Source organism: Petaurus breviceps, unplaced genomic scaffold, assembly GCF_028583685.1.
Source record: "Petaurus breviceps papuanus isolate PSGF00001 unplaced genomic scaffold, PetGlider_PUasm1.0 558, whole genome shotgun sequence".
NCBI classification, from domain to species: Eukaryota; Metazoa; Chordata; class Mammalia; order Diprotodontia; family Petauridae; genus Petaurus; species Petaurus breviceps.
The window spans coordinates 5,118,089-5,143,989 of NW_027186376.1; the positions used below are offsets into that span (position 1 = coordinate 5,118,089).

A 25,901-nucleotide genomic window follows, 5' to 3' on the forward strand; every position below is an offset into this window, starting at 1 on the left:
CCTGGGGTTCTTAGTGTGCTAAAGACTTGATGTAAGTTAGCAGGAAGATATGGCGGCCAAAAAGTAATGCCATTTCTGGCTCCATTTACAAACGTGTTCAGAATGGGGGCGGTAACAGATCGATTGACCTCTTCTCAGGTCAGGAAAAATGGCACATGCTAGACGCTTAACATGGTTACGTATTGACTGACCAGGGGTCCTCAGGGCATCGCTCTTGGTGATTGTTCTTGAAGCAGTGCCTGCCGCCATGACTGTCTTTGTGTGGTGGGTGCAGCAGGGAGTGCAGGCCACTATACCAGGCTTTTCTGTAAGTAGAAGAGCTTGTAATGTGCTGATTAGGAGAGCAATGGTTAGATCCACTTGTTATGGGGTGGATTGTCTCAGGAGGTGGTGATTTTCCCCATCATAGTAAGTCTAAAAGCAAAGGTTGGGTGACTGCTTGTTGAGGTGGGTAGAGAGATGATTCCTATTTCTGTTAGTGGTTACTTCTAAGAATTTGGTTCTTTAAGCCCTTGAAAGAACTCTGCCTTCAGTTATCAACTGCATCAGTAAGCCAGAGTAACCCAAAAAGACCTGATGGAGGGATCACAAGGTATTAGGAACGTTTGTCAGGCTCCTTTGTTCCTGGGCCTAAAGTTTCCCTACACAATTTGACATGTTCTATTTCTCAACAGCTGCATGAAGTAAGGAAGTTTTGTTCTGCACGTTCTAGGTGACAAAAGTGTCCTGGCTTCCTTAGCAAGGACTGGAGATCTCGCCCAAGTATGGCTTCCATTTACTTGTACAAATGCCCACGTAAGAAACAGTGTGGTTTCTTGACCTTATTTTTTTTCTTTTTAGAATACCATATGTGATAGTTCCAACATTATGAACAGTGTAACCTTTCCTACTCGAGTCCTGAAATCCTATTCAGTAAGAATAATTTTCTCTTAAGGATATTAAATGGGAGGGAGGGTCGGTGATGAAAGTAATCTGTTAAAGAAGATGATGCCATGATATGTGAATCTTGCCTTTGCCACACCATTGGTTTGCGGAACTCTTAATTCACTTCATTATAACCTTTCAAAGCAATGTTAGTTAACAGAACACCCACATCCTTTAAGCTTTCTTTTGTGCAGAACTTGATTCTTATAGCACAGTAGTGTTAGAGCCAGAATGCCAAAGCTCAGGCGTACCATACCTTGGAGTAGACAAATGCTACAAGCCAGGACTTGATTGATGGTTTTTTGATTCTTTAGACTTAAAGGGATGGAGAAAATATTAGCAGGGCAGATGAAACCTGAAATTACATTACCCTTCCCCCAGCCAGTTTTTTGTTTGTTTTTGTTTTTTAATAATATTTTATTTTTTTCCCCAATTGCACATTAAAACAATTTTTGGGCAACAGGATGAGTGCACATGGGGAACAGAACCGCAGGGACCTTGGAAAGGAAGGCGTCAGCAGAGGCATGGGCCCAAGCAAAGCGTTGTGCAGAAGGTGCTGCCTGGACTGGGTGCCAAGGGTAGTACCAGTGATTATAGGAGGTAAAAGTGAAGAGGACACAACATTCAGGCAATATGAGACAATTAGGAGGGACATTTGGGCAACGGAACCGGGAGCAGGCAGCATGACTGGCTGCCTCACTGAGGGTTGGCAAGAGACCATGGAATTTGGAGAGAGCAATTTTGGTTCAGCAATAAGATTGCAAGCTGATAGCAGAGGGTTTGTGAAAGGAAGACCAGTGTAGACAGCTTGTCTGTGAGAGGGAGGCCAGGTGAAGGTTGAGAGCTAGCAGGGATGCTACCAATGCATGACTTAGTTTTGTTTTTTTTCCCAAGGATGGGGCAGGCCTGGGGGTGTTGCAGTTGAGATTAAGGTAAACTGAGGCACAAATTTCTGAGCATGTTTAATTTATTGGTAAGGCAAGGAATTACCAATAAAATGGTCCTCTTGGCTCCTCGGCCAGCTACAAGACCACAAGGTAGGGCTTCCTAGCCTTCGGATGATTTTGGGGAGTACAAGAGAGCAGACAACAGGAAGTGTCACAGTCTGAAGTATCATAGATGATGGAGAGCAATATGATTGGGTGGAAAGGCTGGCAGCAAGCCCTTCTTCCATCTCACTGTTCTGGAAAGCTCCACCTCCATGGCTAACCAATGTCACTATGATAACAGCTGAGCGTTTCTGGAAGGAGAGCCAGCGTTACAGAGATAAAGACTTCTCATCTCCTACCTGCATCTTCCCAGGCTTGTTGGGGAGATAACATCTCTCTGAATTGGGCATGGATATGCACGGCTCCCTAGGAAGATAACAGGTCTCCTGAGTTGGTCATGGGCAGTAAGATGTGTAGAGATAACATATTCCTTTGAACTGAGGTGACATATGGGACAATTGAGCTGAGGGAGGAAACCTGAACTTGTGAACACAGAAACATGGCTTAGGCAGTTACAGAGTGAATCCATTATGGAATGGAATCAAATATAGCACAGAAAATCAATCTCTGGTTTTCTCAGGCATGTCTGTAGCCAGCAGTAGATGGAGACATGACAGTCAGAGGGAGTGAAGGGGAAGAGATGAGGTCAGGATGTCCATGCTTGAGAGGAGAGGCTTCTCTGCATCACACACTGGAGGAAAGGAGGAAGACACTTGGGAAGGATGGGGTTAGGGGTGTGGGAGAAAGCAGGAAGAGGAAGCACACAGGAACAGTAGATGTTCTCAGTAATGAAAGAGGTGAGATTTTCACCCGAGGGTGGGAATAGCTGCCATGTAGACATGAATTGTCTGCTAAGAGTTTGATGGTGGGAAGGAGAGTGTAATCAGAGTGGGCATGTTGGTTTGGCCCAGTGCTGGAGGTAACAGTGAGGACAAAGAATTGGATCAGGAGGAGGAATGGGTCCAGAGGCTTTGGTCAGAGGATGGAGCCTGTGATGTGTTGCCAAGAACCGCCCCCCTGTCTCCTCCCCCCCCCCCATTGTTGCCAAGTTACAGTCTAGTCAAGGAATAAAGAAAGCTGGGCCAACTCTTTCTGCTGTTACAGCTACTGGTGTTGCTGCTTCAGTGACTGTGGTTGGCTTCTCTTGGGACAAAGGTGACCCAGTTTTCCTTTCTCTGTTTCTGCCTCCTGTTACCATGGGGGAGGAGGCTGACGAAAGCTGGCCGTGGAATACAAAGTGGGCAGAAGTGATGGCAAAGGAAGGAATGGGGGAGGACTTTCTTCTGGCAGCAAGGGTGGTCAGAAGTGCCAAAGGAAAGATCCTGTGGCATGGAGACAGAATTGGGGTAGTAATTGTAGAGAAAGCAATGGGGGATATTTTTAGTGAAAAATGGTTTCTCACTTTTGTCATCACATGTTCTAGCTTTTAAGCTCTAGTCAGTCCAGAGTTTTGTGCAGCGTAGACAAAGAACCCATCTGTGTGAGATTCTAGCTCATAGTGCTAACAGGAGCTTAGTATTTTTGATAATTTTCAAAGTGGGATCAGAGCATCAGGCTCCATGGTTGATGGAGTTGCAGTTGAGAAGTTTGTAACTCCAAAGAGTTCCTAAATTTATACTTGATTAAAGGCAGAATTCTGATGGTATCAGGCTCAAAAATACAATATAGGAATTCTAAGTATCAGAGCAAAGCCAATGAAACAAAAGCTCAGTAGTCAATTAAGTCTGTGTGTAACTTAGCCTTATATATTCTCTCCTCCTCCCTTTCCCCCCCTCCTCTCCTTCCCTTCCTCTCCCCTCCTCCCCTCCCCTCCCCTCCTTCCCTCCCCTCATCTCTTCTCTCTTTCGTTCATTTCCCTACTCACCTCCTGGGCCCACCATGTTTGCCTTCTTCCACTATAGGAGGAGCTCTTCTCTTCCTGACCTCCCCAGCCAGCCCTGTTCTATTTTACCCCAAATTCCTTTAGCGTTATATATTTTGCATTTAATTATCAGTAGACTAAGAAATTCCATGAGGGCAAGACTCTGACTTTCGTCTTTGTATACTGAGCACCAAGCATAGTGCCTTGCACTTAGTAGGTGCATGATAAATACTCACCGAATTTTATTATAGCTCTTACAATTTATTTGTGTTTCTTTTCAGGTTATTGAAATAATTGTTGGAATCTCTGCAGTGTTTGGTGGTATAATTGCTTTGAACATGGATGTATTAGTTTCAGGCCCATACCTTTCAGTGACATTCTTTTGGATTTTGGTGGCAGTAAGTACTGAGGAATTAAATAATCCATTTTACTGAGCATATCTGGATTAAGCACTCTGAGCTCTTAATAATTGCTTGTTGACTGATTAGTTAATATGAAGACATGATTTGCATAATGCTTTGCATTACTTTTCACAGAAGCCTTAAAAATGAATTAAATTTGGCATATTTATCAAGTACCTACCATGACATTGAAGTCGCTACTGAACATAAAGAAAACAAAAGACACCAGCTTGTACTTGGAGATTTTAGTTTGTAAGGAGGGCTATGAAATACAGACAAGTCATGTGTGAGAGGGAAGACTACATCCAACATAGCATAGTCATCTTTAAAGAGAACATACTTCCTGTGCCACTCAAAAGGCATAAAAACAGTTCAGAAACTCATGGGTAGGAAAAGGGAAATCGATGGCAGGAAGGGGATTAAGATCAATTTATCTGATAGTCAGAAATCTTCCATGGCTTTAGAAAGTAAAGCAGAGACAAGATAATGAGAAGGCATCTCTGTACTGCTTCCTTCTGAGAGTATTCTGTGCAAGAGGGGAATTCTCTCAGCCAGTCCCTGAAATTTGAGTAGCATCTGGGGGGAATAAACAACCAAAGACCAAAGGTAAGGGCAGATTTGGGAATGTACAGATCTCATCTGGTTGTGTGCTCTCATCCTTTTAAAAACTTTCTTATAGACTGCATTTTTTCCAGTCATCAGAAGTTCACTCTCTCAGTCTCTCTCTAACTCCCCACCATCCCACATTGAGAACTAAGGAAGAACAAAGGCCATTGCAAACATATATAGTCAAACCAAACAAATGTACACACCAGCTACGCCACACACACCCTGTCGGTTCTGATTTATATTCTGTGCCCTGAGTCCTTCCCCTCTCCGTTAGGAGGTGGGTCATATTTTATTATGAATCCTCAGGAATCATGGTTGGTAACATCCCAGTGATAAGAGCTACTAAGTCTTCCAGAGTTAGTAGTCTTTACAATGCTGTTATTGTATACATTGTTCTCTTGGCTCTGCTTACTTCACTTTGCATTAGTCCATTAGTTTTCCGGGCTTATCTGAAACCATCCACCCTTCAGAATTTTTTTTTTTTTTTAGCAATCAGGGTTAAGTAACTTGTTCAAGGTTACACGGCCAGGTGTTTCTGGGTGGGTGCTAAGTGTCTGAGCCCGGATTCGATCCCCAGGTCATCCCGACACTGGAGCCGGTGCTCTTACTTGCTGTGCTACCTGGCCGCCCCATCTTTGAATTCCAGATTATTTCTTTTTTTTTTTTTTCAGAATTTCTTATAGCACCATGGTATTTCATCTCATTTATGTACTATATTTCTACTATTATATAAATACATAGTATATTTATGTGTTATAATTTATTCAGTCACTCCCAGTTGGTGGACACCTCCTCAGATTCCCATTCTTTGGAATCTCAAAAAGAGCTTTGAATGTTTCGTATGTCCTTACTTAGAGTTTGTTTTGCTTAGAAGGAATTCCTCCCTTAATCTACCCTCCTCCTAATTCCCCCTCTTTCTAGCCTCTTCCCTATTTTCCTATTGAATGAAATTTATTCCTGTACCCAACTGTGTGTGGGTTACTCCACTGAATATTTCTACTTAATACAAAGAATCAATCTGCAAATGTTTATTGAGAACTTATGATTTGCCCAGCTTGGGGCCATGTAAGAGAAAAAAATATCAGATATAGCTCCCTTCCACAGGAGGTTAGAGGCTCTTGGGGAGACAGAACATAGCCCCAAAATTAATGATCAAAATGGTCTCTGATAAGATGCCAAGTTGTTCTTTGGAGACGATTAGAAGAAATGATCTGTTGACCAAGGCGTGTCACTTGTAATACTTCTACGGATTCACACTGTAGAACACCCTCATTTGGTATTCACTGTGGAAAGTAATACTTGTTGGGAGTTAGGAATTTTGTGCTCTAATGGAAACAACGTAAAGACAGAAAACGTGTTTTTCCTTTTTTCTCAGTGTTTTCCAAGCGCCATTGCGAGTCATGTAGCAGCTGAATATCCAAGTCAGTGCTTGGTAAGTAAAGGCTGACTTCGTGTCACTTTTTATGTCTCTAGTAAATAGAGTCAGTCAGTAAATGTTTATTGAATTCTGGTTGGTCTCTCATTCCGGGCTGGATACATGGCAGGGTTCTGACGGAGTCAACAAGAAACCCACCACAGCAGCAGCCATTGCTCGTTTTGGGGTGAAATGGAAAGGGGTGTGGTGTTCCAGGGCCCAAGGCCACCATTACAGTCATTTCATGAAATAGAAGCCTCTCGAGGGCTAGCTCTCCAGTTTCTGTCCTTTGTCTCTTCTCTGAGCTCCCTTTGTATACTTTTTGCTGCCCACTGGTTATCCCAGACAGCACCTAGAGGGTGTTTTTACGCTTCTTCCCTCCCCATCTCTCCTGCAGATGGCCCCGTCTCATTGGAGACAACGTCCTCCTTCCTGGTCATCTCTGTTTTTTCCAGTGTCAGTCATTCTTTACTTTTCCCTCTGCCTCCACCTCCCGCCCCCAGGCCTCTCAGTTGCCGATGCTTGTTTGATGTCTCACCACAAGGTAACATTTCTCCTATTTTTCCTTTCCCTTTCCTTCCCTCACAAAGCCTCCACGCTGGTTAGGCTCCTGTCACTTCTGACTGGGGCTCCTATAGCAGCCTTCTCCTTCTCCAGTCTCCGCTCTCCACAGCTGCCGCCTTCTGGCTCCTGAAGCACAGGCCCTGCCTGCTGCGAGTCTCTCTCCACGATAGTCCATCCTTCACTTGGCTGGCAGATTGATCTCCCTAAAGTACACAGCCCTCCAGTGAGTAACAGCGCCCCTCTGGCCTCCAGGATCAAATAGAAAATCCGCTTGATACTTCATCTCTGGGCTTTTGACACTTTCACTGACTATCGCCACACCTAGAATGTTCTCCCTCATCATCTCCAGCTTCTGGCCTCCCTGACTTCCTTCAGGCCTCAGCTAAAATCCTGCTTTTCACAAGGAGCCCTCTCCATTTCCCCTTCTTCTGTTTTATCTTGTATGTTGTAGCATGTTGTCTTTCCTGTTACACCAGGAGCAGCTCCTTGAGACCAGGGCCTGTTTTTGCCTTTCCTTGTATACTCTGTGCTTGTAGGGTCCCCGTGTGATGTGTAGGCTGGTGCTGCTTTGTCTTTTGCTTTGGTTCTATGATTGGCCACTTCTTTCCTAGACTTGGATCATATCTTTCATGTTTCTGCATGTAATTCATCGTTCCTCATATGCTGTGGCCTATTTATAGTCATTATGCACATCTTTACTGCCAGCCATTCCAATTCCTCTCTGACTGGGGTGTTCCACGATTTTTACTAGCAGGAATCACCGGAACAGCTTCCCAGAGAAGCCCAAGACCATCGGAAGCATGACACTCTTTCCCACCTGGAATCCTGCCTTCGCTCTTCCTCCTGTTCAGTTCAGGGGCCATTGAGAGACATGTCCTGATGGACCAGCCATGGGACTTGTCAGATTGCACAGATGTTCCCAGACCCAGAGCCTCTGGAAGGAGCAGACAGGGCAAGGAGGTGGCAGTCATCCCCAGCCACATAGTCTTGACTTTTCATGGAACTAGCTCATTCCACATACATGGAGGCAGCATTCCAGTAAAATTCCAGCTCCTTTTTTATTCACAATTCCTTATAACAAATCAGACAGCTTCATAAATGTTTTCTTTGTTGAATTGAGTGAAATTTGTCTTTGTTTTTGATGCTGGAAGCATGTTTTGGCATTTTTTTCACCTCTGACACCTGACCCTGGTGTGGCAGTGGCCTGGTTCTTGAATGCAGTGCCAGCAGAGAGAACACTGATGGCTTAGGTGAGAAAGGCTTGATGGAGCAGGGGCCAGTGGGCTCAGTTGAACGCCCCTAGCCCCCTCCTGGTCTGCTTCATTAGAGGATGGATCAAGCTGCTAGTGAGAAATAAGGGCAGAGCAGCTGTGATGGCTGCTTGCACGTTCCTTCTCCATCAGGAGCGTACAGAGAGAATCTTGAACCTCACATGCAACGTCTTTGTCTTGCTTGTATAGGTTGAAGTTCTGATCGCCATATGCAGCATCACCTCTCCACTGTTGTTCACGGCTTCTGGGTATTTATCTTTCAGCATAATGAAAATTGTCGCCATCTTTAAAGATTATCCTCCAGCAATCAAAGTATGTATGTCATCGATTGGTTTTTGAGGGAGTAACAAAAGATGCAGTTCTCCTCTGCATGCTGCTTACAAAAATGGGATAGAAGGGCTCTCTGAATCTGTCCTGTCCCTCATTTCTTGCAGCACAGCAATGTGCCATTTCACTCACATACTTTGTTCAGCCAGTGTCTGTGTGATGCACACCCACTTTGTTTCCACTTATTGCTGCCATGAACGTCACACTGACGAGGGCTGCTTCTCTCTCCGGGGTGTAACTAGCAGTGGTGTTACTGAGTCAGAGGGCACACGGGTTAGTGACTGCAGGAATGTCATCTCCAACTGCTTCAACGGCCAGACCGGTGCCCCTCTCCACCAGCCTCAGTGCCCCCAATTGTCCCTCCAGCAGTTGCCATTTTCCATTTTGTCACCTTTGCCAGTCCAGTGGACAGGAGAATTAGAACCTCACAGTTTTAAAAATGTCCATCTTTCTTTTTATTAGTGATTTGAAGCATTTAGTCTTATGGTAGATGGATAGCATACATATCTTCCTTGAAAAACAAGACCATTTTAAAACGGATTCATTAAATCGACAGACATTTATTAAAGGCCTGCTGTTTGGAGGGATCTGCTGGGCACTATCAGAGATACGATACTGACATGGCAATAGTTACAGCAACAACTTAAGTATCATAGGGCTCTCTGAAGTTGGCCAAGTGCTTCACAGACATGATCTCACTTGGCCACATGTAGCTGACAGGTTTAGACAGATCGCTGTAATGTAAGTATGCCATTAAAAATGTATTAGAGAGTTACAAAGTATGTTGTGGGTTTGGAAGGGAACCAGGGCATTTATGCGCTGGAGTGGGAAGCAAAGATGTCTTCTCAGAGTGGGTGTTATTTTAAATGTAAAGCTTTGGTAAGACCTAATCCCTGTCTCAGTAGTCTTATATGGACAAAGCATGTGCTAAGATGTCCTGGACTAGGGTGGGCCTTGGACTGAGGGACTAAGACATTCCTTCTAAGCCTTAGATCTATCGTCTCTTGAGCCCACATCTTCTCTCTTTTGTATGTTGACTGGTCAGCTAGTTAACTCTTGGTTAATTGTTTCTTGTGGCTTTACTGGACCACAGGATTATCTCATTAGAGATTATAGTCGAATACCTTCATTTTAAAATTGAGGGAAGCCAACCCAAATGCCCAGAGCCCAGGTGGACCTGGACAGTGCCAGAGAAAGCGAGTTTTATAAGCCCAAATCTATTCTTTGCCTCTCTGTGCCTCTAAGTGTAATTGTATCATTTCCTTGACTTCGCCATTTAAAGCCTTTTCTTGGCCACATATATTTCAGCAATCTTATGATGTCCTTCTGTTGCTGCTAATGCTGCTGCTGCTGATCCAAGCTTTCCTTACCATTGGCACTGTCATACAATGCGTTACTTACAAAATTAAAATGAAGTTGCAAGATTCATCTTGGGGGGCTTCCCCGATAAATAAGCAAGACTACCAAACTGTGGAGGTGAGTGTTTTCTGTTTGGTGACTTCAGCTTTCTCAGTAATGGAATCAGGAAAGCATTTCTGACCCTGTGATTTGTTCTGAAAAACATTCTCTTCCCTTTTCTGTCTCAGTGAAATCCATTTCTAATCCATCCATTGTTAAGCATTTATTCAGCACTGACTGTGCTGGGCACTGGGCTAAGTGTTGGTTCCTGCTGCCCATGAGATGACATTCTCATAGGAGATCAACAATCCAGGATCCAAAAATTAAATATAGACCGTGCAGAGTGGCCGTAGCGGGGGTGGTACCAGCAGCGGGGTGGTGCCAGCAGCTGGGAGACTCCTGGGCCAGGTGACATTGCTGAGTTTTCTAGGAAACCAGGGAAGAGAAGATGAAGCAGAGAGGAAGAGAACATTCCATGAGCTGGGGGTAGCCAGAGCAAAGACTTGGGGGTCAGGTTGGCCATGGGCTTGACTGTAGAGGGTATGTAAGACTGGAGAGGTAGGAAGGGGCCAGCTCGCAAAGAACTTTTCTAAACAAAAGGATTTTGTATTTGAATATTTGGTCCTATAAATATTAGGGTGCCACTGGAGTTTGTTAGGCAGGGGTGTGACATAGACCAGTGCTTTAGAAAAATCACTTTGGCAACTGGAGGATTGATTGGAGCAAGGAGAGAAAGCAGTTAGAAAGAAATCTATCGAAACGATGTGAAAAGAAATGGTAGAGAGACCTGAGCTGAGGGGTGGTCACGGAAGTGGGGAGAAGGGGTTTCATTCACAAGATAGCACAAAAAAGAAATGACGAGGTCTGGCCATTGTGTACATAAGGAGATGAACCAGAGTCTAGGATGGCACTGAGGCTGTGAACAGACAGTCCCTTTCACAGGGATGGGGACGTTCAGCAAAGAGGTTGAGGGGGAAGATGAGGAGTTCTGTTTATGGCATGTCTGATTCAGACCGTTCAGGAGGCATTTGGTGATGTGGGACTGGGGCTGGGAGGGGGCAGGGATGACGAGGTCAGATAAATGGATCTGGGAACCATGTACAGAGATGATCATTGAGCCTGTCAGAGATGATGGGATCACCAAGGGAAAGCAGAGAAGACAGAGGAGGGTCCAGGACAGAGACTGAGGGAGCACCCCCAGGTGGGATGCATACGAAGATCCAGCAGGTGTGGTTGTATAGGGAGAGGAGAACCCAGGGAGGGGCCCAGAGCATATGGTAGAAGGGGCTCAGCGTTGACAGATGCTGCAGGGGGGTCATAAAGGCGGAGTGCTGAGAAGAGGTCATTGGATGTGGTGATGAGAGGATCCTGGGTAAGCGTGCAAAGAGCGTGCGTCAGGGGACCACTGCTTCCTCGAGGGCTTCGCTGAGAAAGGGACGGCGGGCACGGAGTCACAGCTGGCGATAAGCTCATGGGGATGGAGGTGCGCTTAGGGGAGAGCTAAGAAGAGGGGGGAGGCAGGAGCAGGCAGAGGTGCGAGGCGACGGTGGCAGGATTGTGGTTCTTGACAATGTCGGGAAGCTCCGTGGGTAGGCTCGGCGCCACAGTCATTCAGCTCTGGGTGTTCTCCTTTGCCTTTTCAGTAGAGGAAAAGAACTAATTGTAACTAAGTTAAAATATCAAACACCGATTGCATGGTTCCATCCGAAGTTGGGCATTGTATGTAATTTAAGGAATGAAATTTGGTTTAACATTTCTGTTTTAAATACAGTAAACATTTGATGGAATAACCGTTAAAATATTTTGCTCTCTAGGTATCCAATAACACACTGAAGGAATTCGACAAAGACAAAGCTTGGAAAGCTGTTGTGGTACAGATGGCACAGTGACAGCACGGCACGGAGGGGGAGGCTGCCCTGGGGTCCCAGCATCTTAGATTTCTTCATGTTCAGCAGTGTTTGGGCAGCACTTCGCTACCTGTCTAATATACCACATTCATCTTTGTACTTACTTGAGCTGTGTATAGCAGGGCTCACCGTGCCCAGGATAAGATGGGGTGGTAGTGTAGGTTATATATGGCAGTTTGGTCTTGAATAAGGTTTACATTTGGTCATTCTCTTGTTTTGGAATATTAGAGAATTCGTTCTTCTCAGTTATCTTAAAAATATGGTTATTAGAACCTGAGAGTTGTTAAGATCTTACTGGTCAGACCCATTGTTAATCCAACACAGTGTTCTATTTCATAGTTACCATGGAATATGTTGAGGAAGGTCGTTGTTGTCTTTCTCAATGGGTTTTGGGATACAAGGATGTGCCCTAAATAGAATCAGTTTTCCTTTGTATTCCATTATGAGTCCATCATCCATGAATTTATCCAAACCTTTTAAAAATCAGCCCTTTGAAGCACCTCTTCAAATGACACTCAGTAACTGTGCTGCGTTTTCTGTAAGGTGGGACTTCTTTCTGTTTGTTTTCAAGCTTGAGTGGACCCTTCTAGTCTCAGTTCTAATCTGCCCAGATTTGGTGAGGAAGTCTACTTTTACTGAGGCTGGTCATTTAACAGAGTTGAGTCATTTCCCCTCTGAGTCCCAGTGTTTTGAGTCTGCCCTTATTCCCTAGATCATTATAGTTTGTTCTCTCTCTCTGTCTCTGTGTCTCTCTCCCTTTCTCTCCCTTCCTCTCCCTCCCTTCCTCTCTCTCCCTCCCCCTCCCTCCCTCTCCCTTTCTCCCTCTCTTCCTTTTTTCCCCTCTCCCCACCTCCCTCTCTCCCCTCTCCCTCTTCCTTTCTCCTCCTCTCCCTCTCCCTTTTTCCCCCTCTCCCCATCTCCCTCTCCCTCTCTCCCCTCTCCCCCTCCTCTCTCCCTCCCTCTCCCTTCCTCTCTCTCCCTCTCTTTCTCTCCCTCCTGTATCCCTCTCTACCCCCTCCTTTTATCTCCTCCCCTCCTTCTCTGTCACTTCCTCTCTCTCTCCCTCCCTCTTCCTCTTTCTCCCTCCCTCTCTTTCTCTCCCTCCTGCATCCCTCTCTACCCCTCCCCTCCTTTTCTCTCCTCCCCTCCTTCTCTGTTACTTCCTCTCTCTCCCTCTCTCCCCCTCTCCCCCCCTCTCCCTCTCCCCTTCCTCTCTCCCTCCCTCCTTCTCTCTCCCTTCCTCTTCCTCCCTCTCTTTCTCTCCCTCCCGTGTCCCTCTCTCCTCCCTCCCCTCCTCTCTCCTCCCCTCCTCTCTTACTTCCTCTCTCTCTCTCTCTCTCCCTCCCTCCCTCATCCCCAGAACTACTTATGACATTCCAGATGTGTGCACCGTTAGTGGTTTACTAGGCATGTGGATTGCCTTCAGGGTTTATTTGGGTTTTGGAGTCTCTTGAAAAGGAATCCTAAGTAAAGTGTTAAGGTTTCCCAAGACCTGAGCTGTGCTCTCCATGACTGTGGGACCCCGAGTCCCGCCCCAAAGTCACTGTCCAAGGCTCAACAGATGTGTCCAATGTTAGTCATCAGTACCAGAAGTCAGGTGACTCGTTATGTTTCCTTTGGCTGCTTAATGTAATATGTTATGGAATTGTGGCATCACTGACCTTCCTTAAAGCTGGTTGCTTCACTTGCTCAGTGTCCAGTTCTGAGCTCATAGGGAGATGGGTGTTACCAAGAGAAGCCTTAGAATGGAGATGGGTGTTATGTGCTTTCAGGGAGTTTACTTAGGACTTGGGAATCATGTCTTGAGTAGTAATTTCATCATTTCCCTGTTCCCATGTGAGTTACAAAGCCCAGTAAAATAGCATAATTGTCATTTCCAAGATAATAGTTTCTTTTAATTCACATTTCTGTTATGGTGTATCTTCATGTTGCTTTCATAATAAATCCTGCTCATTGAAAAGAATCCATGGTTTTGGATGAGAGTGTTCCCTCTGCCGTCACAGACCTCAGCTCCCTAGAGAGTCTTCATGAGGGACTGGGCCCAGAACCCATCTCCTGGCAGTCAGCCTTCTAATGACATACCTGGAACGGAATTATCCCTGTCCACACCATGAGTGCTTCCCCTGCCTGAAGCACCGAGCCCCCTAATGGGCATCATCCTTGACTCATTTTGGTCAGATGGTGGGTTCTCAGCCTGGATCACTTCCTTCCCCCCCCAACATGGTTGACTTGGTGTCCCCACCACCAGCTGTACCTGGTTTCCCAGGTCCAAACTCCACAATTGGCCCATTCAACCTGAGTGAGCTTTCCAGCTCTATTTTCTGTGCTTGTACTTCTAGGCACACAGTTTTCATTCTCTGTTTTCAGCAAGTATTTCTTTTTTTCATTTTTCAAATGCTTTATTAACTTCTGATTTACATCATTCTTTTCCGCCAGATTTTGAGTTACAAATTTTCTCCCCGTTTTTTGCCTACCTACCGCCCCAAAATAGCAGTCCCATAGGATATCCCCTCCTCCAATCTGCTCTCTCCCATATCTTCTTCCATACCCCCTTCGACTTTTCCAATGGATCTCTATGCCCCAGTGCCTGTATATCTATTTCCCAATTACATGTAAAATAGTATTAATAATAGAATATATATGTATGTATATATATATTTATTTATTTAAACATTTGATTTTAAAACTTTGAATTCCAGATTCATTCCCTTCCTCCCTTGTCACCCACCCTTACTGGGAAGATAAGCAATTCAATATAGGTTGTACATTTTAGCTAATGCAAAACATTACCATAGCAGATACATTGTAAAAGACTGACTCTGTTTCCCTCCCTCCTATCCCACCTCCCACTTGTTCTATTCTCTACTTTGATCCCATCTATTTTCAAAAGTGGGTGCTTCCAACTTCCCTCCCCCCCAGCCTGCCCTCCCTTCCATCATCCCCCCTCTCATCCCCTTCCCCCCTACTCTCCTGTAGGATGAGATACCCTATTTAGTGTGTACGTCATTCCTTCCCTGAGCCAAATTCAATGAGAATAAGGTTTACCCATTCCCTTTTGCCTTCCTGTTCTTCCCCTCCATTGTAACCATTTTCCCTTGCCTCTTCTGTATGAGATAGTTTACCTCATTCTCTCTCTCCCCATCTCCTCTCATTATATTCCTCTCTCACCTCTTAATTTCACCTTTTAAGTATCATCCCTTCCTGTTAAATTGGTCCTGTGCCCTCTATCTATGTATACCTGTAAACATATATATATACACACATTCACACATGTATTCATATGCCCATATACCCTCATATATAGACATATATATACATATATATATATATATTTCTATTCCCTTCAACTATTTTCATACTGAGAAAAGTTTCATCAGTTACAATTATTGTTTTTCCATGTAGGAATGTTAATAGTTCAACTTTGGTAAGTTCCTTATGATTTCTTTTCCCTGTTGACCTTCTCATGCTTCTCTTCTTGTATCTGAATGTCAAGTTTTCTATTCAACTCTGGTTTTTCCAGCAAGAATGCTTGAAAGCCCTCTATTCCACTGAATGACCATATTTTCCCCTGAAACATTATACTCAGTTTTTCTGGGTAGGTGATTCTTGGTTTTAATCCCAGCTCCTGTGACCTCCAGAATATCACATACCAAGCCCTTTGATCCCTCAGTGTAGAAGCTACCAGATCCTGAGTTATCCTGATTGTGTTTCCACAATATTCAAATTGTTTCTTCCTGGCTGCTTGTAATATTCTCTCCTTGATCTGGGAACTTCAGAACCTGGCTACAATATTCCTAGGAGTTTTCTTTTTTTGATCTTTTTGAGGAGGTGATTGGTGGACTCTTTCAACCTCTGTTTTGCCCTCTGGTTCTAAAACATCAGGGCAGTTTTCCTTGAGAATTTCTTGGAGGATGATTTGTAGGTTCTTTCTTTGATCATGGCTTACAGGTAGTCCAATAATTTTTAAATTATCTCTCCTGGATCTATTTTCCAGGTCAGTGGTTTTTCCCATGAGATATTTCACACTGCCTTCTATTCTTTCATTTGTTTGGATCTGTTTAACAGCATCTTGATTTCACAAAAAGTCATTAGCTTCCATTTGCTCCGATCTAATTCTGAAGGAATGATTCTCCTCAGTGAGCTTTTGAGATTCTTTTTCCATCTGACAAATTCGTCTTTTTAAGGCATTCTTCTCCTGATTGGCTTTTTGAGATTCTTTTTCCATTTGAGTTAGTCTGTTTTTTAAGGTGTGATTTCCCTCAGTCAGGCTGTTGACTCTCATTTCATAATTTTCTTGGATTGTTCTCATTTCTCTTGCCAATTTTTCCTCCACTTCTCTTATCTGCTTCTTAAGGTCCTCTATGGCCTGTAACCAGCTGGTATTTTCCTTTTAAACTTTTGGTGCAGGAGTTCTGACTTCAATGTCTTCCTCCTATTCCATGCTTTGCTCCTTTTTGTCCCCCAAATAGGAGTCTAATGTTGGAATCTTCTGTCTGCTTTGTTTCCTTTGCTTGTTCATGTTGCCCCGCAGTCACTTGACCCCTGGGCTTTTTGCCACAGTAGGACTCTGCCACCAGACAGGGGAGCTTTCATCCCAAACGCTGGGGTTTTCTCAGTGGCCAGAGGTATTAGTTGGGTGCCCTCTCTGAGGTCTCCACATGCTCTGGCAAGCTGGACACACACCCCAGGACCTCCACCCTAGACTGCAATCCAGATCCAAGCAGGTTAAAGCAAGAGCGATTACCCCTCAGACTGGTGCTTGGTCCCCCTACACTCTGCAGGCCAGGAGCTGAAGCTATCATGTGGTAGCTGCACTGCAGCCCTCAGCAGCTTCTCGCCCGGAGGCAAACACTGACTCCCAACTGCTGGGTCCCAAAGTCCAGACTGCACTGACCTCTCACTTTGTCCTTCGCATCTATGTGTTGATAATTCTGGACTGCCACAGCTGCTGCTGATCTGGAGTCCCTCTGGCCAGCGGCTGGTCAGGCCCTCCCTGGGGCTAAAGCCTCGGTGTGGTGCTGGGCTTGGCTCCCAGAGGGCTGCACTGGCTGATTCCTGCCGGCCTGCCTGTCTGTCCTCAGCGGGAGGTTAGCTTCTCTGTGTCATTTTGTGGGTTCTGCAGCTCCACAGTTTGTTCAGAGGCCCCTTTTACAGGAATTGGAGGTGGTGGGAGCCAGAGCAGTGGGGAGGTCCTGTTTCTACTCCCCAGCAAGCATTTCTTAAACCCTTCTTGGGTATTGTGCTCTTGCTGGAGAGACAGATACTAAAATAGATGAGCTTGAAGTCTACTTGAGAGAAAACATGGTCATGAATGACTGAAGGGTGCAGAAGGTATCCAGTGTGGTTTGGGCTGGAGGGAATCAGGTCTCTTCAGAGCATTTGAGTTGAACCTTGCTGAAGGGGGAGAGGACTGGGGCAGCTTGGGCAAATATCAAAGGGTGTGCTTGGCCAGAGCAAACTGGCTTGTGTGGTGTGAGTAAGGGGCTTGGGAAGATGGGCCCTGGAGCAAGATCATAGAACTTTCAGTGCCAAGCAGGAGGGTCAGGTGGCTCAGTGCACAGAGCCCTGGGCCTGCGGTCAGGAAGATTCCTCTTTGTGAGTTCAAATCCTGTCTCAGACACTGACTGGCTGTGTGACCCTGGGCAAGTCACTTCACCCTGTTTGTCTCAGTTTCCTCATCCGTAAAGTGAGTTGGAGAAGGAATTGGAGAAGGAAATGGCGAAGCACTCCAGGATCTTTGCCAAGAAAACCCCAAATGGGGTCATGGGGAATAGGACGCCACTGAGTCGGTTATTTTTATACCAGAATCAGTGGGAAGAAAGAGCGTCTTCCTCAAGGGAGTGACATAGACTTTTGCAATAGTCCAGGCAATGCATTAACTAACCACCAGGCATTTATTAAGTGCAGGCACTTCTGTGCCAGTTCCTGTCCTCAAGAAGCTTATGTTCTATAGGGAGGACATGCAGTATCATGGAAATCCAGAGAACAGCGAAGTTTCAGGTGAGTCGTGAAGTTGGAAAGCGGATGCGTAAAGGGGCTGAGAGGTGATGGAGAGGAGACAAAGTGGGCAGGAAGGGGAGCACACAGACGATAGTGTGGAGGCATGGTGGCCTGCTTTGGTAGCAGCTAAGGAGAATGTCTCAGAAAGATGGAAGGTTAAGATACGGAGAAGGGGGCACAAAGAAAAGGCTTGTGCTTGGCGAGGACCAAGGCCACGTCTGTGCCGGAACCTGGCCGAGGAATTTTGACTTGTAGAGAGGGAGAGGGGGAAGTCGAGGTAAATGGTCTTTCTAGGTGACCTTCTAGGGACTCGTTCCATGGCTGCGTGGGTGAATTGTGCGGAGAGGTTGGGGGCAGCCGCGTGTAGGAGACTGCTGGGAATACCAGATGAAGCGCAGGGTGAGGTTAGGAGGGCCTGCCCCAGAAGGGTGGTCCCTGGTCGGGGAGATGGAGCAGCTGGTTCGGTTTCTAGGAGATGAATGGGAGCGAAGAGCTGGGAACGCACCGAGACAGATCGGGGCGGTGGAGGGGAAGCCCAGGGGCAATCACAGAGGATGCGTTTGACGGGATGGGTGGTTTGAGTTCGGAAAGCTCTGAGATCTCAGGCCTCGCACTGAGTAAAGGCCGAGCGGAGAGCGGAGGGGCGCCAGGAGCTCGTTCCGGGGCCCAGGGCTGTCCGACCGCCGGCCTCAGCCCCGGCTTTGGCCTCCACCTCCCTCCCTCCCTCCCAGCCTGCCCCGCCCCCGCCCCCCCCCCCAGCCGCACAATGGCCTTAGGGCCGCGCCGCGCCCGCGGCTCACACTGAGCGCGGCAGCCACCGCCGCCACCGCCGGTAGCCTCGGTCTCCTGGCCTGGCGTGGCCCGGCGCGGCTCGGCCCGGCCCGGCCCGGCCTGACCTCCCCTCCTCCCCCCCTCCCCCCCCTCCCCGGCAGCCCTGGGCGGCTCCCGGCCCCGGCGCCGGCGCCGCGCCGCTCGCTGGCTGCGCTGGAGCGGCCGATCGCCCCGCCGCGTTGCCGCCGGAGTCGGGCCCAGGCCGTCCCGGTCCCGTTGCCGCCCCCCCGGCCCCGCAGCCCCACCCCACGGGGCCGCCGCCCGCGGCGCGGCCCGGGGCCCTGGCTCTCCCAGCCGCTGCCGCAGCTCCGGGCCGCACAATGCGCCACCCCGCCCGACTGGGTTGTCCCGGGCAACCGCGGCCAGCGTGGCGGCGGCGGCCTCCAGGGGGGCGGCGAGGCGGCCCCCAGGCCCGCCCGACCTGCCCAGGGGAACGCCGTCGCCGCCAGACCCCCCGCGCCCGGGACCCACGGTGAGCCAGGCGGCCGGCCGCGGCCCCGGCCCCGGGTTCGGGCCCTGGCCCCGTGCGCGGGGCTCGCCGCCCCGCACCCTGAGAGAGCGGGCGGGGGGCAGGGCTCTTGGGGGAAAGCCCCTCCCTCCCTCTACCTTCCTGGTCGAAAAGAAAGCTTGGGAACGGCTCCGCCCAGCCTCGGAGCCCGGGTCCAGACTGCATCTGCAGGGGGTACATAATGCCACGGGGGGGGGGGGGGGAAGACGGGGGACACACAGAGCCAGGTTTCTTGCCCTCCTCCGGACGGGGTCCGCCACTGCTTGGTGCGCGGGGAGTGGGGAGCCCGCCTAGGACCCCGGGGCCGAGCCTCACTCCACTCTCGCCTGGATTTGGCCGCGATTCTAAAGGATGCCGAGGGACCGCGGCGCCCTCCTAGTTTGTAGCAATGGCCTTTTGAGCCCAGGAACCTCGCGGCCCCGTAGCTGACTCTGCTTCCAAAGGCCGAGGCCGCTCAGGTGGTAACAACCTTTGCATTAAATGCAGGGCCAGAGTAGGGGACAAGGTGTGTCCTTGACCGAAATCTTCGCGGCTCCTTGTCGACCCAAATCAGCAGAGTGGGAAGACTGCAGCGGCGCCCAAAGAGGTGCTTTAATAAATGCTTTTTCAAACTTTTTTTATTTTCGGTGACGAGGCCGTCCGTTCAGTGTAAACCGTGATGGAGCGCTGCCTAGTCCCGGCACTGCACCGGGCGGGGCGCTGGGGAAACAGACAGATGCAGCCAGTCCCTGCCCGGATCGAGGGCCTCCCCCCTGGGGGCGAAGCTCGGGGGCGGGCGGGGAGGGACCAGAAATCTGTAGACCAGGTAGAGTGAAGGATGCGGGCTAAGGAGCGGGCCCTTGTTCGAAGAGGCCGGATGGACAGCTCCGCCTGGAGCTGTCACCAAGAGCTTCCTAAGGGAGGCGGGGTCTTAAAAAGAAGACCGGGCTTTCCCCGGGGTAGATTGATCGAGGGAGTGATCCAGTCCCGAGGAACCTGTGGCGATGCCAGACCATTCGGGGAAACTGAGACACGAGCCTTAAATACTAGGCTGAGCGGCTGGCAGTTTATCTCACGGGCGTTTGGGGAGTTTCTGAAGGTTCCTTAGAAAGACAATTTTGGCGGCCTGCCGGCTTTACCTTGTCTAGGATGGGTTAAACTGGCCAGAGAATGAAAGCTGGGCGCCAGAGGAGAACATCTCGATAATCCTGCCACGAGAACCCCAAACTAGAGAGGGGAGTGAGGAGTGGGGGGGGGGGGGGCATTGATTTTGGAGGAGAGGGAAAAGTCAAAGGAAAATTAATCTGGGGAATCTTCCAGGATTCTCCGCTTTTTTTTTCCTCCAGGTATTAATAATCAAAACTCACTGTTTGGAATGATCTTTTTTTTTTTTAACCTAGTGGCATAAATGATTTCTTTCCGAATGCAGGAAAAAGAGCCAAGAAAGGCAGAAATGATGAATTATTAATTACAGCCAGAATGGATCAGAATTATGTTGAAAAGAGACTTTCAACAGTTTCACCCGATGAAGAAAGAAGAGAAGAAAATAGTTTGTATTTACAAATTAATTTATTAACTTGTTCAGGGAAAAGGTGTCTGGTAGCATATTAGATTGTTTTCTTACCTACATATAGATAATAAGGCTCAGTAATCGTTAAGTGGATAATTGGATTAGCCTTGGAAATACCCATGCCCTTCTGTTTGAATGAATGATTTATTTCCACAAGAATGCTTTTATATAAAACTTTTAGCCAAAGAATGAAACCCCACTCACTCAAAACCTTGTTGTTTTTTTTTTTCTGGCTCCCAACACTTTCTGGGAGCTGGGAATGGATCCTGAGTTATTTCCTGGTTTCTGAGTCTCAGAGTGAGGAGAGCAAGGGAAAACTCCTGCTCTGGTCCCTGCCGGGCTTCATGGGAGTAGAAATAAAGAAACTGCTGGTAACACCAGCAAAGGAGCAAAATGGGGGTGAAGGTGACTTTGGATCATCCTGTGAGGAAATAATGTTCAGAAGTCAAGCCCTGACTTAGCATGTGGTCCTTAGGGTTAAGAGTAACGCCAACTTTATGAAGAAGGCTTCTCTGGGACCTGGTTTCTGTGTATGACAAATGTACAGAGATTCATAGGCTTCAAGGATTTATAACCAGGAGTCTTAGGCGGTGAGTTAGCTGGATCCCCTCATTTTAAATGAGGAAACCAAGCTGGGAAGTAACTTGTCCAGTGTCACAAAGATGAAAAGAGAACTGCCTGGAAATCAGACCCAGTTCATCTGTAGTCTCTGTCTCCAATAGTTACATTTCAGTGGGTGTTGGTTGACTCATTTCTCATTCTTGGGGGGAGAAGGAGTGGCTCAGTGTTTTCTCTCCTGACTCATTTCTCATTCTTGAGGGGAGAGGGAGTGGCTCAGTGTTTTCTCTCCCTCCACCCCAAGGTCCCAGAGCCTTACCTTCCTCCATGTGTGGCCTTTATTTACCCCAGGGGATGTTTAGGAGAGTGAAAGAAAGCCTATTAATTGGCAGAGTCCTGACTGAGCATTTGTAGCCCCCCAACCCTATTCAGAAGTTATTCAGAAGAAGATGGAGGTAAGATGCATTTGTGGCTCTGGCTGTAGAGGCTTTTCTTTTTCTTTTGTAGAAGTAAACCAAGAAATTTCTCGAGAATCAACTCCTTCCCCCAAATTGGACAGATTCAAACTAGCAAGACATTTAACTGAAAAAGCAATCAAGGTATATAACTTCAAGAGCCTGGGGCTGGGGAAGGGGCTGGGGCTTTGCTCCAAAGAGGTGTGGCCTAGAAGTGATGTCACTTCTTCCCCATCTACCTAGGGTACTCTGGAGCAGTGTAATTCAGGAACCCTCATCTCTAACATCACGAAAATTGTTCTCTTGTGGGACGGGTAGATGGATGTCATGGTGATGTAGGACTTTAGTCTTTAAAGGCATCTGCTCATATTTGGAATGATTATATATTAAGTGTGGTTCTCTGTTTTCCACAGTGATGGGATTAGATGGTTTTTTTTTGCCAGACTGGGAGTATGAAAGGGGCGTCTGAAGGTTGTGTTTGGCTCCCCATGATGCCAGAAGGCGGGCACTGTGAACCTGTTCTCTTGGGGCAGATTCCTATTCTTGCTCTCCCCCTCCCCCATGAATTCTAGTAGTCATGTGAACACTACACACTGGATTAGAACACTTTGGGGTCTTTTTTCCCCCCAAATAAAAGGTATTGGGGCAGAATGACAACTCATCATAGTTGTTGGGGACAAGGCCCATAAGCCTCTAAACCTTTTCCTCTTTGCTTTAGTTATACTGTAGGCTTTGATGAAATTTGAGAACGTAAGAACTTCTTGTCTGATGCTGCTGCCCTGGGATACAGGATCCTAATAGACCCTTCAGTGGGAAGGCCCAGGACTGCCTGGTGCCTTGGTGACCTTTGGAGAGCTAGCTTCCTGCAAAGCTCCAGGGAGCCATACCTGACTCTTGCTTGGATTTGGGGTGCTTTCCTTTGGTTTTCCCTTCCTGCAGTTTATTTTATTTGCTTCCCAGGATGAAGATTCAGGCCTTATGATCTGGTCTTTTGTGGTCTTTTCTCTGCTTCTCCACTTTTCACCCCCTCCTGGAAAACCCTCTTGATAGGTCATAAATGGCACACATTGGTACTCCTTTGTAATCCCAATATCTGCTCCCCTCTTGGGCTCTCTGAGGTTATCTGCTTGAAGTCTGAGGCCCCTTCTCACACAACCAGACATCCAGCCATCCAGCCATCCAGCCATCCAGCCTCTGATTCCAGCGACAAAGGAGCTCATTACTCCCAACACAACCCAATTCGTTTTTCGGTGGCCCTCATGGCTCTTTTTTTCTAGTGAGCTGCAGCAATCTGTCTCTTTATAAGTTCTACCAATGTCTGTAGGCAGGCGGTTCTGTTCTCCCTCTCTGTGTGTCCCCTTCAACCTTTAGAGAATTCAGGTGATGCTAACTGATGTACATGGCATTTGTTCTTTGCTCCAAGTTAGCTGGGTGGTGCCTTCTTGGTCAGCATAGACAGTGTTCTTTGTCCCATAACAGTTGGTGGAGAATGCTCAGGACATCCTGTGCTTAAGGAGCCCCTGGCCCTCTGTCAGCTTAGAGGACTTTGAGGTTTCTCTTCCTGCACAGGATGCCAGGTGGGAGGGATGGCAGCCAGGTGGGAGGGATGGCAGCCAGGCAGCAGGCAAAAGCTCTTTTGGTTTTCTCGGACCTGTTCTCATTTCTGGGGTGTGAGGCTCACTGGCAAGGGTCATGGGCCCCACAGGCTTCACCAAGTAGCTCTGGTTTGTTTGCTGGCACACCTGGGTCAGGAAAACCTTGGCATTCCTGATGTCTCAACGCATTTTAGGAGCTAGAATGATTTTCCACCTCCTGCTGCATTTCCCCTGGGTTTGGCAGGACCAAATCTTTCTGGATGAGGCTTTGGAAGACCTGTCTGGCTTTTGATTGCTAAGGTAAGATTCTCTCCTGCCTCTCTTGTTTTGTCCTCTTGATCAGCTGACTATTTCATGTTCATTTAATGTTCACTCTGCTATTCCCTCGTCCTTGCTTCCATAGCAGGGGTCCTAAGATTCCCCTTCTACATACTTGCTGACAGTTGCCTGAACCTCTTGTCCCTATGTGTAAACAGCCCAACTTTTACTATCTCTGTACTGTGTCACTGCTGGAATAAGCTGGTTCTAACAGGTGAGCCAGGACAGGGCTTGAATGTGCATGCCCCCCTTCTCCAGCCCCCCCCCCCAGGTATCCCTGGTGAGTATTTCTTTGCTTGTTCACTCTACACCCCATGTGGATTGAGCCACAGTTTGAGATGCTATCAGGAAACAGCTGAGATCATTACTAGGGAAGCACCCGGGTGAAATCCCTGGCCGGTTCATTATAGATTGGCCCAAGACCACCAGCACAGTCAGGAGATCTATCCCAATTCTCTTCCGTTTCTGAGGTCTTCTTCTCTCACTGCTGATGGGAATTCAGAGTTGAGGTAGGCCAGCTTTGGGGAGTATGGAGGTCAGGAGGAGACACGAGGCTCAAGTTTCTTATGAAGGAACATGTAGGTGCTGGTGCCTGTCTTTTTATCTGCCCAGAGATCCATGGTCCTATTACCCTTGGCAAAACCCCTCCTTTGTAACAACCCTGTGAGGGCAGACACACATCTGCCAATCCCACCTCCCAAAATCCTTTCTATACAAACACACAGTCCTATGAGGTGAGCAGTATAAGGATTGTGCCCATTTTATGAATGAGGATTCTGAAGCTCAGAAATGCATTAGGGCTTGGAGTTTTTGGATCAACTGAACTCCAAAATGCCTTCCAACTTCTAGAAGCTGGCATTCCAAGGCCTGGGCTCTGTCCACCGACCCAGGTGGCCTCTTTTTAGTAACAGCTGAGAGTAATGAAGTGATTTGCCCCAGGTTAGATTATAAATAACAGATGAGAGCCAGGATTGGACTGGAGATGTCATGATGCTCAGGCTAATGTTCTTATAGCTGTACTACAATTCTTCTCAAAGATGACTCTTCCCTCTGTCCCTCCTCCCCTTCCCTTTTTCCCTCCTTTTCTCCCTTCTATCTTCCCTTTCCACCTTTACTTTCTCCCTCCTTTCCTCCCTTCCCTCCCTTACTCCTTTAACCTTTCTTTCTTTTCTTCCTTTCTTTCCTCCTCTTCCTTTCCTCCTCCCTCCCTCCCATCTTCCTTTCCTCTCTCCCCCTTTCCTTCCTTTCATCCCTCCTTTTCTCCCTCCTTCCTTTCCTTCCCTCCCTTCTTTCCTTTTTCTCTCCCTCCTTCCCCCCCTTTCCTTCCTCCCTTCTTCTCTGAAGCCAACTTATTTATAAGCAGGGACCTCAGCTCTGGATGCTGCTCCTGGGGCAGCAGCAGCTGCTGAGCTCCGAGCTCTATAGGGGTATACAGTGAGGCTTGGGGGACTGTTACTACTTTTCTTTTCTTTTCTTTTCAGATGCCATGGACCCTCGGTAAAGGAAGTTTGGGTTCTTTGCTTGTTAATGTCATGCTTTGTCCAAACTAATTCGAATAAAGCAGATCAGGTTTGACCCGAATATGTGTTGTGCCCCTTTTGCAATGTAGCCCTTGGCTTTGGGGAAGATCCTTTCTCAGGTACCTTCCCTTTGAGAGCTCTGTTTAGGGGGAGAGGACAAAGGAAGACACTGATGAATGCCAAGGGGAGATGAACCCTTGCTTCCTTAACTGCTGCATAGAGCACGCCCTTCGTAGAACGTTGCCTTTCATAACCTGAGGCAGGACCTTGGGACAAAAACATTCCTGGTAGTGCCAGAGAGCTAGGAGGCTCCATCAGGAAGCAGAGATGGTGTCAGTGCTGGGGATGGTCCAGCCACTTCAAGTTGGGTTGTGCAGGATGTTATCAGAGCCTGGCTGCAATGGGGGTTTGGAGATGAGGAGCCAGAAACCATCCCAAGGACTCACAAAACTTGTGGGATCCACTATCAGTCTCGAAGGTAGTCCACTAAGAAAGTGGTGGCATCCCCAGGAGTCACTGGGCCTTGATCGTGGTGCTCTTTGACCAAGTGCATTGAGTAAAGAAAACAGGGTAGCCGGGGAGGGATAGGATGGGCTAAGGTCAGGTGGGCAGGCAACAAACCCAGAGAATTACAGTGAAGCAACAGAGCCAGTGGGGGCAAGGAACCAGATCCTAGGCAAGCTAGATGGGAAAATGGAGAATGGATGGATTGTGGAGCACTTCCCCTTTTGGATGGGGGGGGGGGCCCACCAGGCCCACCCACTCCAGAGTCTCTTTGGGTTCCATGGTTCTGTGAGCCTGGATCCTGCTACCATCCTCCCTTCTCCTCCCGCTCATGACTGTGCCAGAATCTGGGCTTTGGCTCAGTGTGGGGCAGCGCCAGAGCAACTGCTTCCTGACTG

At 47.8% G+C, this 25,901-nt stretch overlaps 2 protein-coding genes across 10 annotated transcripts in view; both read left to right on the top strand.

Annotated features, from left to right (window-relative positions):
• Positions 1 to 11,675, top strand: part of MLC1 (modulator of VRAC current 1) — a 29,431-nt gene extending 17,756 nt beyond the window's left edge. Inside the window, exons 7-12 of the mRNA XM_069102974.1 lie at positions 841 to 912; positions 4,056 to 4,172; positions 6,160 to 6,216; positions 8,223 to 8,345; positions 9,669 to 9,836; positions 11,573 to 11,675. Coding sequence (XP_068959075.1) covers positions 841 to 912; positions 4,056 to 4,172; positions 6,160 to 6,216; positions 8,223 to 8,345; positions 9,669 to 9,836; positions 11,573 to 11,647 — 612 coding nt within the window. The 3' untranslated portion in view covers positions 11,648 to 11,675. The remainder of the gene's footprint in view (positions 1 to 840; positions 913 to 4,055; positions 4,173 to 6,159; positions 6,217 to 8,222; positions 8,346 to 9,668; positions 9,837 to 11,572) is intronic.
• Positions 11,676 to 12,047: 372 nt separating this feature from the next.
• Positions 12,048 to 25,901, top strand: part of TTLL8 (tubulin tyrosine ligase like 8) — a 70,791-nt gene continuing 56,937 nt past the window's right edge. Inside the window, exons 1-6 of one of the 9 annotated variants that reach the window (XR_011171309.1) lie at positions 17,709 to 18,064; positions 19,491 to 19,590; positions 20,413 to 20,536; positions 21,619 to 21,710; positions 23,356 to 23,461; positions 24,961 to 25,060. Coding sequence is in view for 1 of the 9 variants with exons in the window: in XM_069102971.1 (XP_068959072.1) it covers positions 12,048 to 12,208; positions 17,619 to 17,665; positions 20,413 to 20,532; positions 21,619 to 21,710 (420 nt within the window). In the remaining 8 variants the exon portion in view is untranslated. Of the gene's footprint in view, positions 12,209 to 17,618; positions 17,666 to 17,708; positions 18,065 to 18,889; positions 18,969 to 19,023; positions 19,179 to 19,490; positions 19,591 to 19,775; positions 20,330 to 20,412; positions 20,537 to 21,618; positions 21,711 to 23,355; positions 23,462 to 24,960; positions 25,061 to 25,901 lie in introns of those variants that run through there. The other 8 variants (XR_011171308.1, XR_011171306.1, XR_011171307.1 and 5 more) reach the window with 8 other exon arrangements.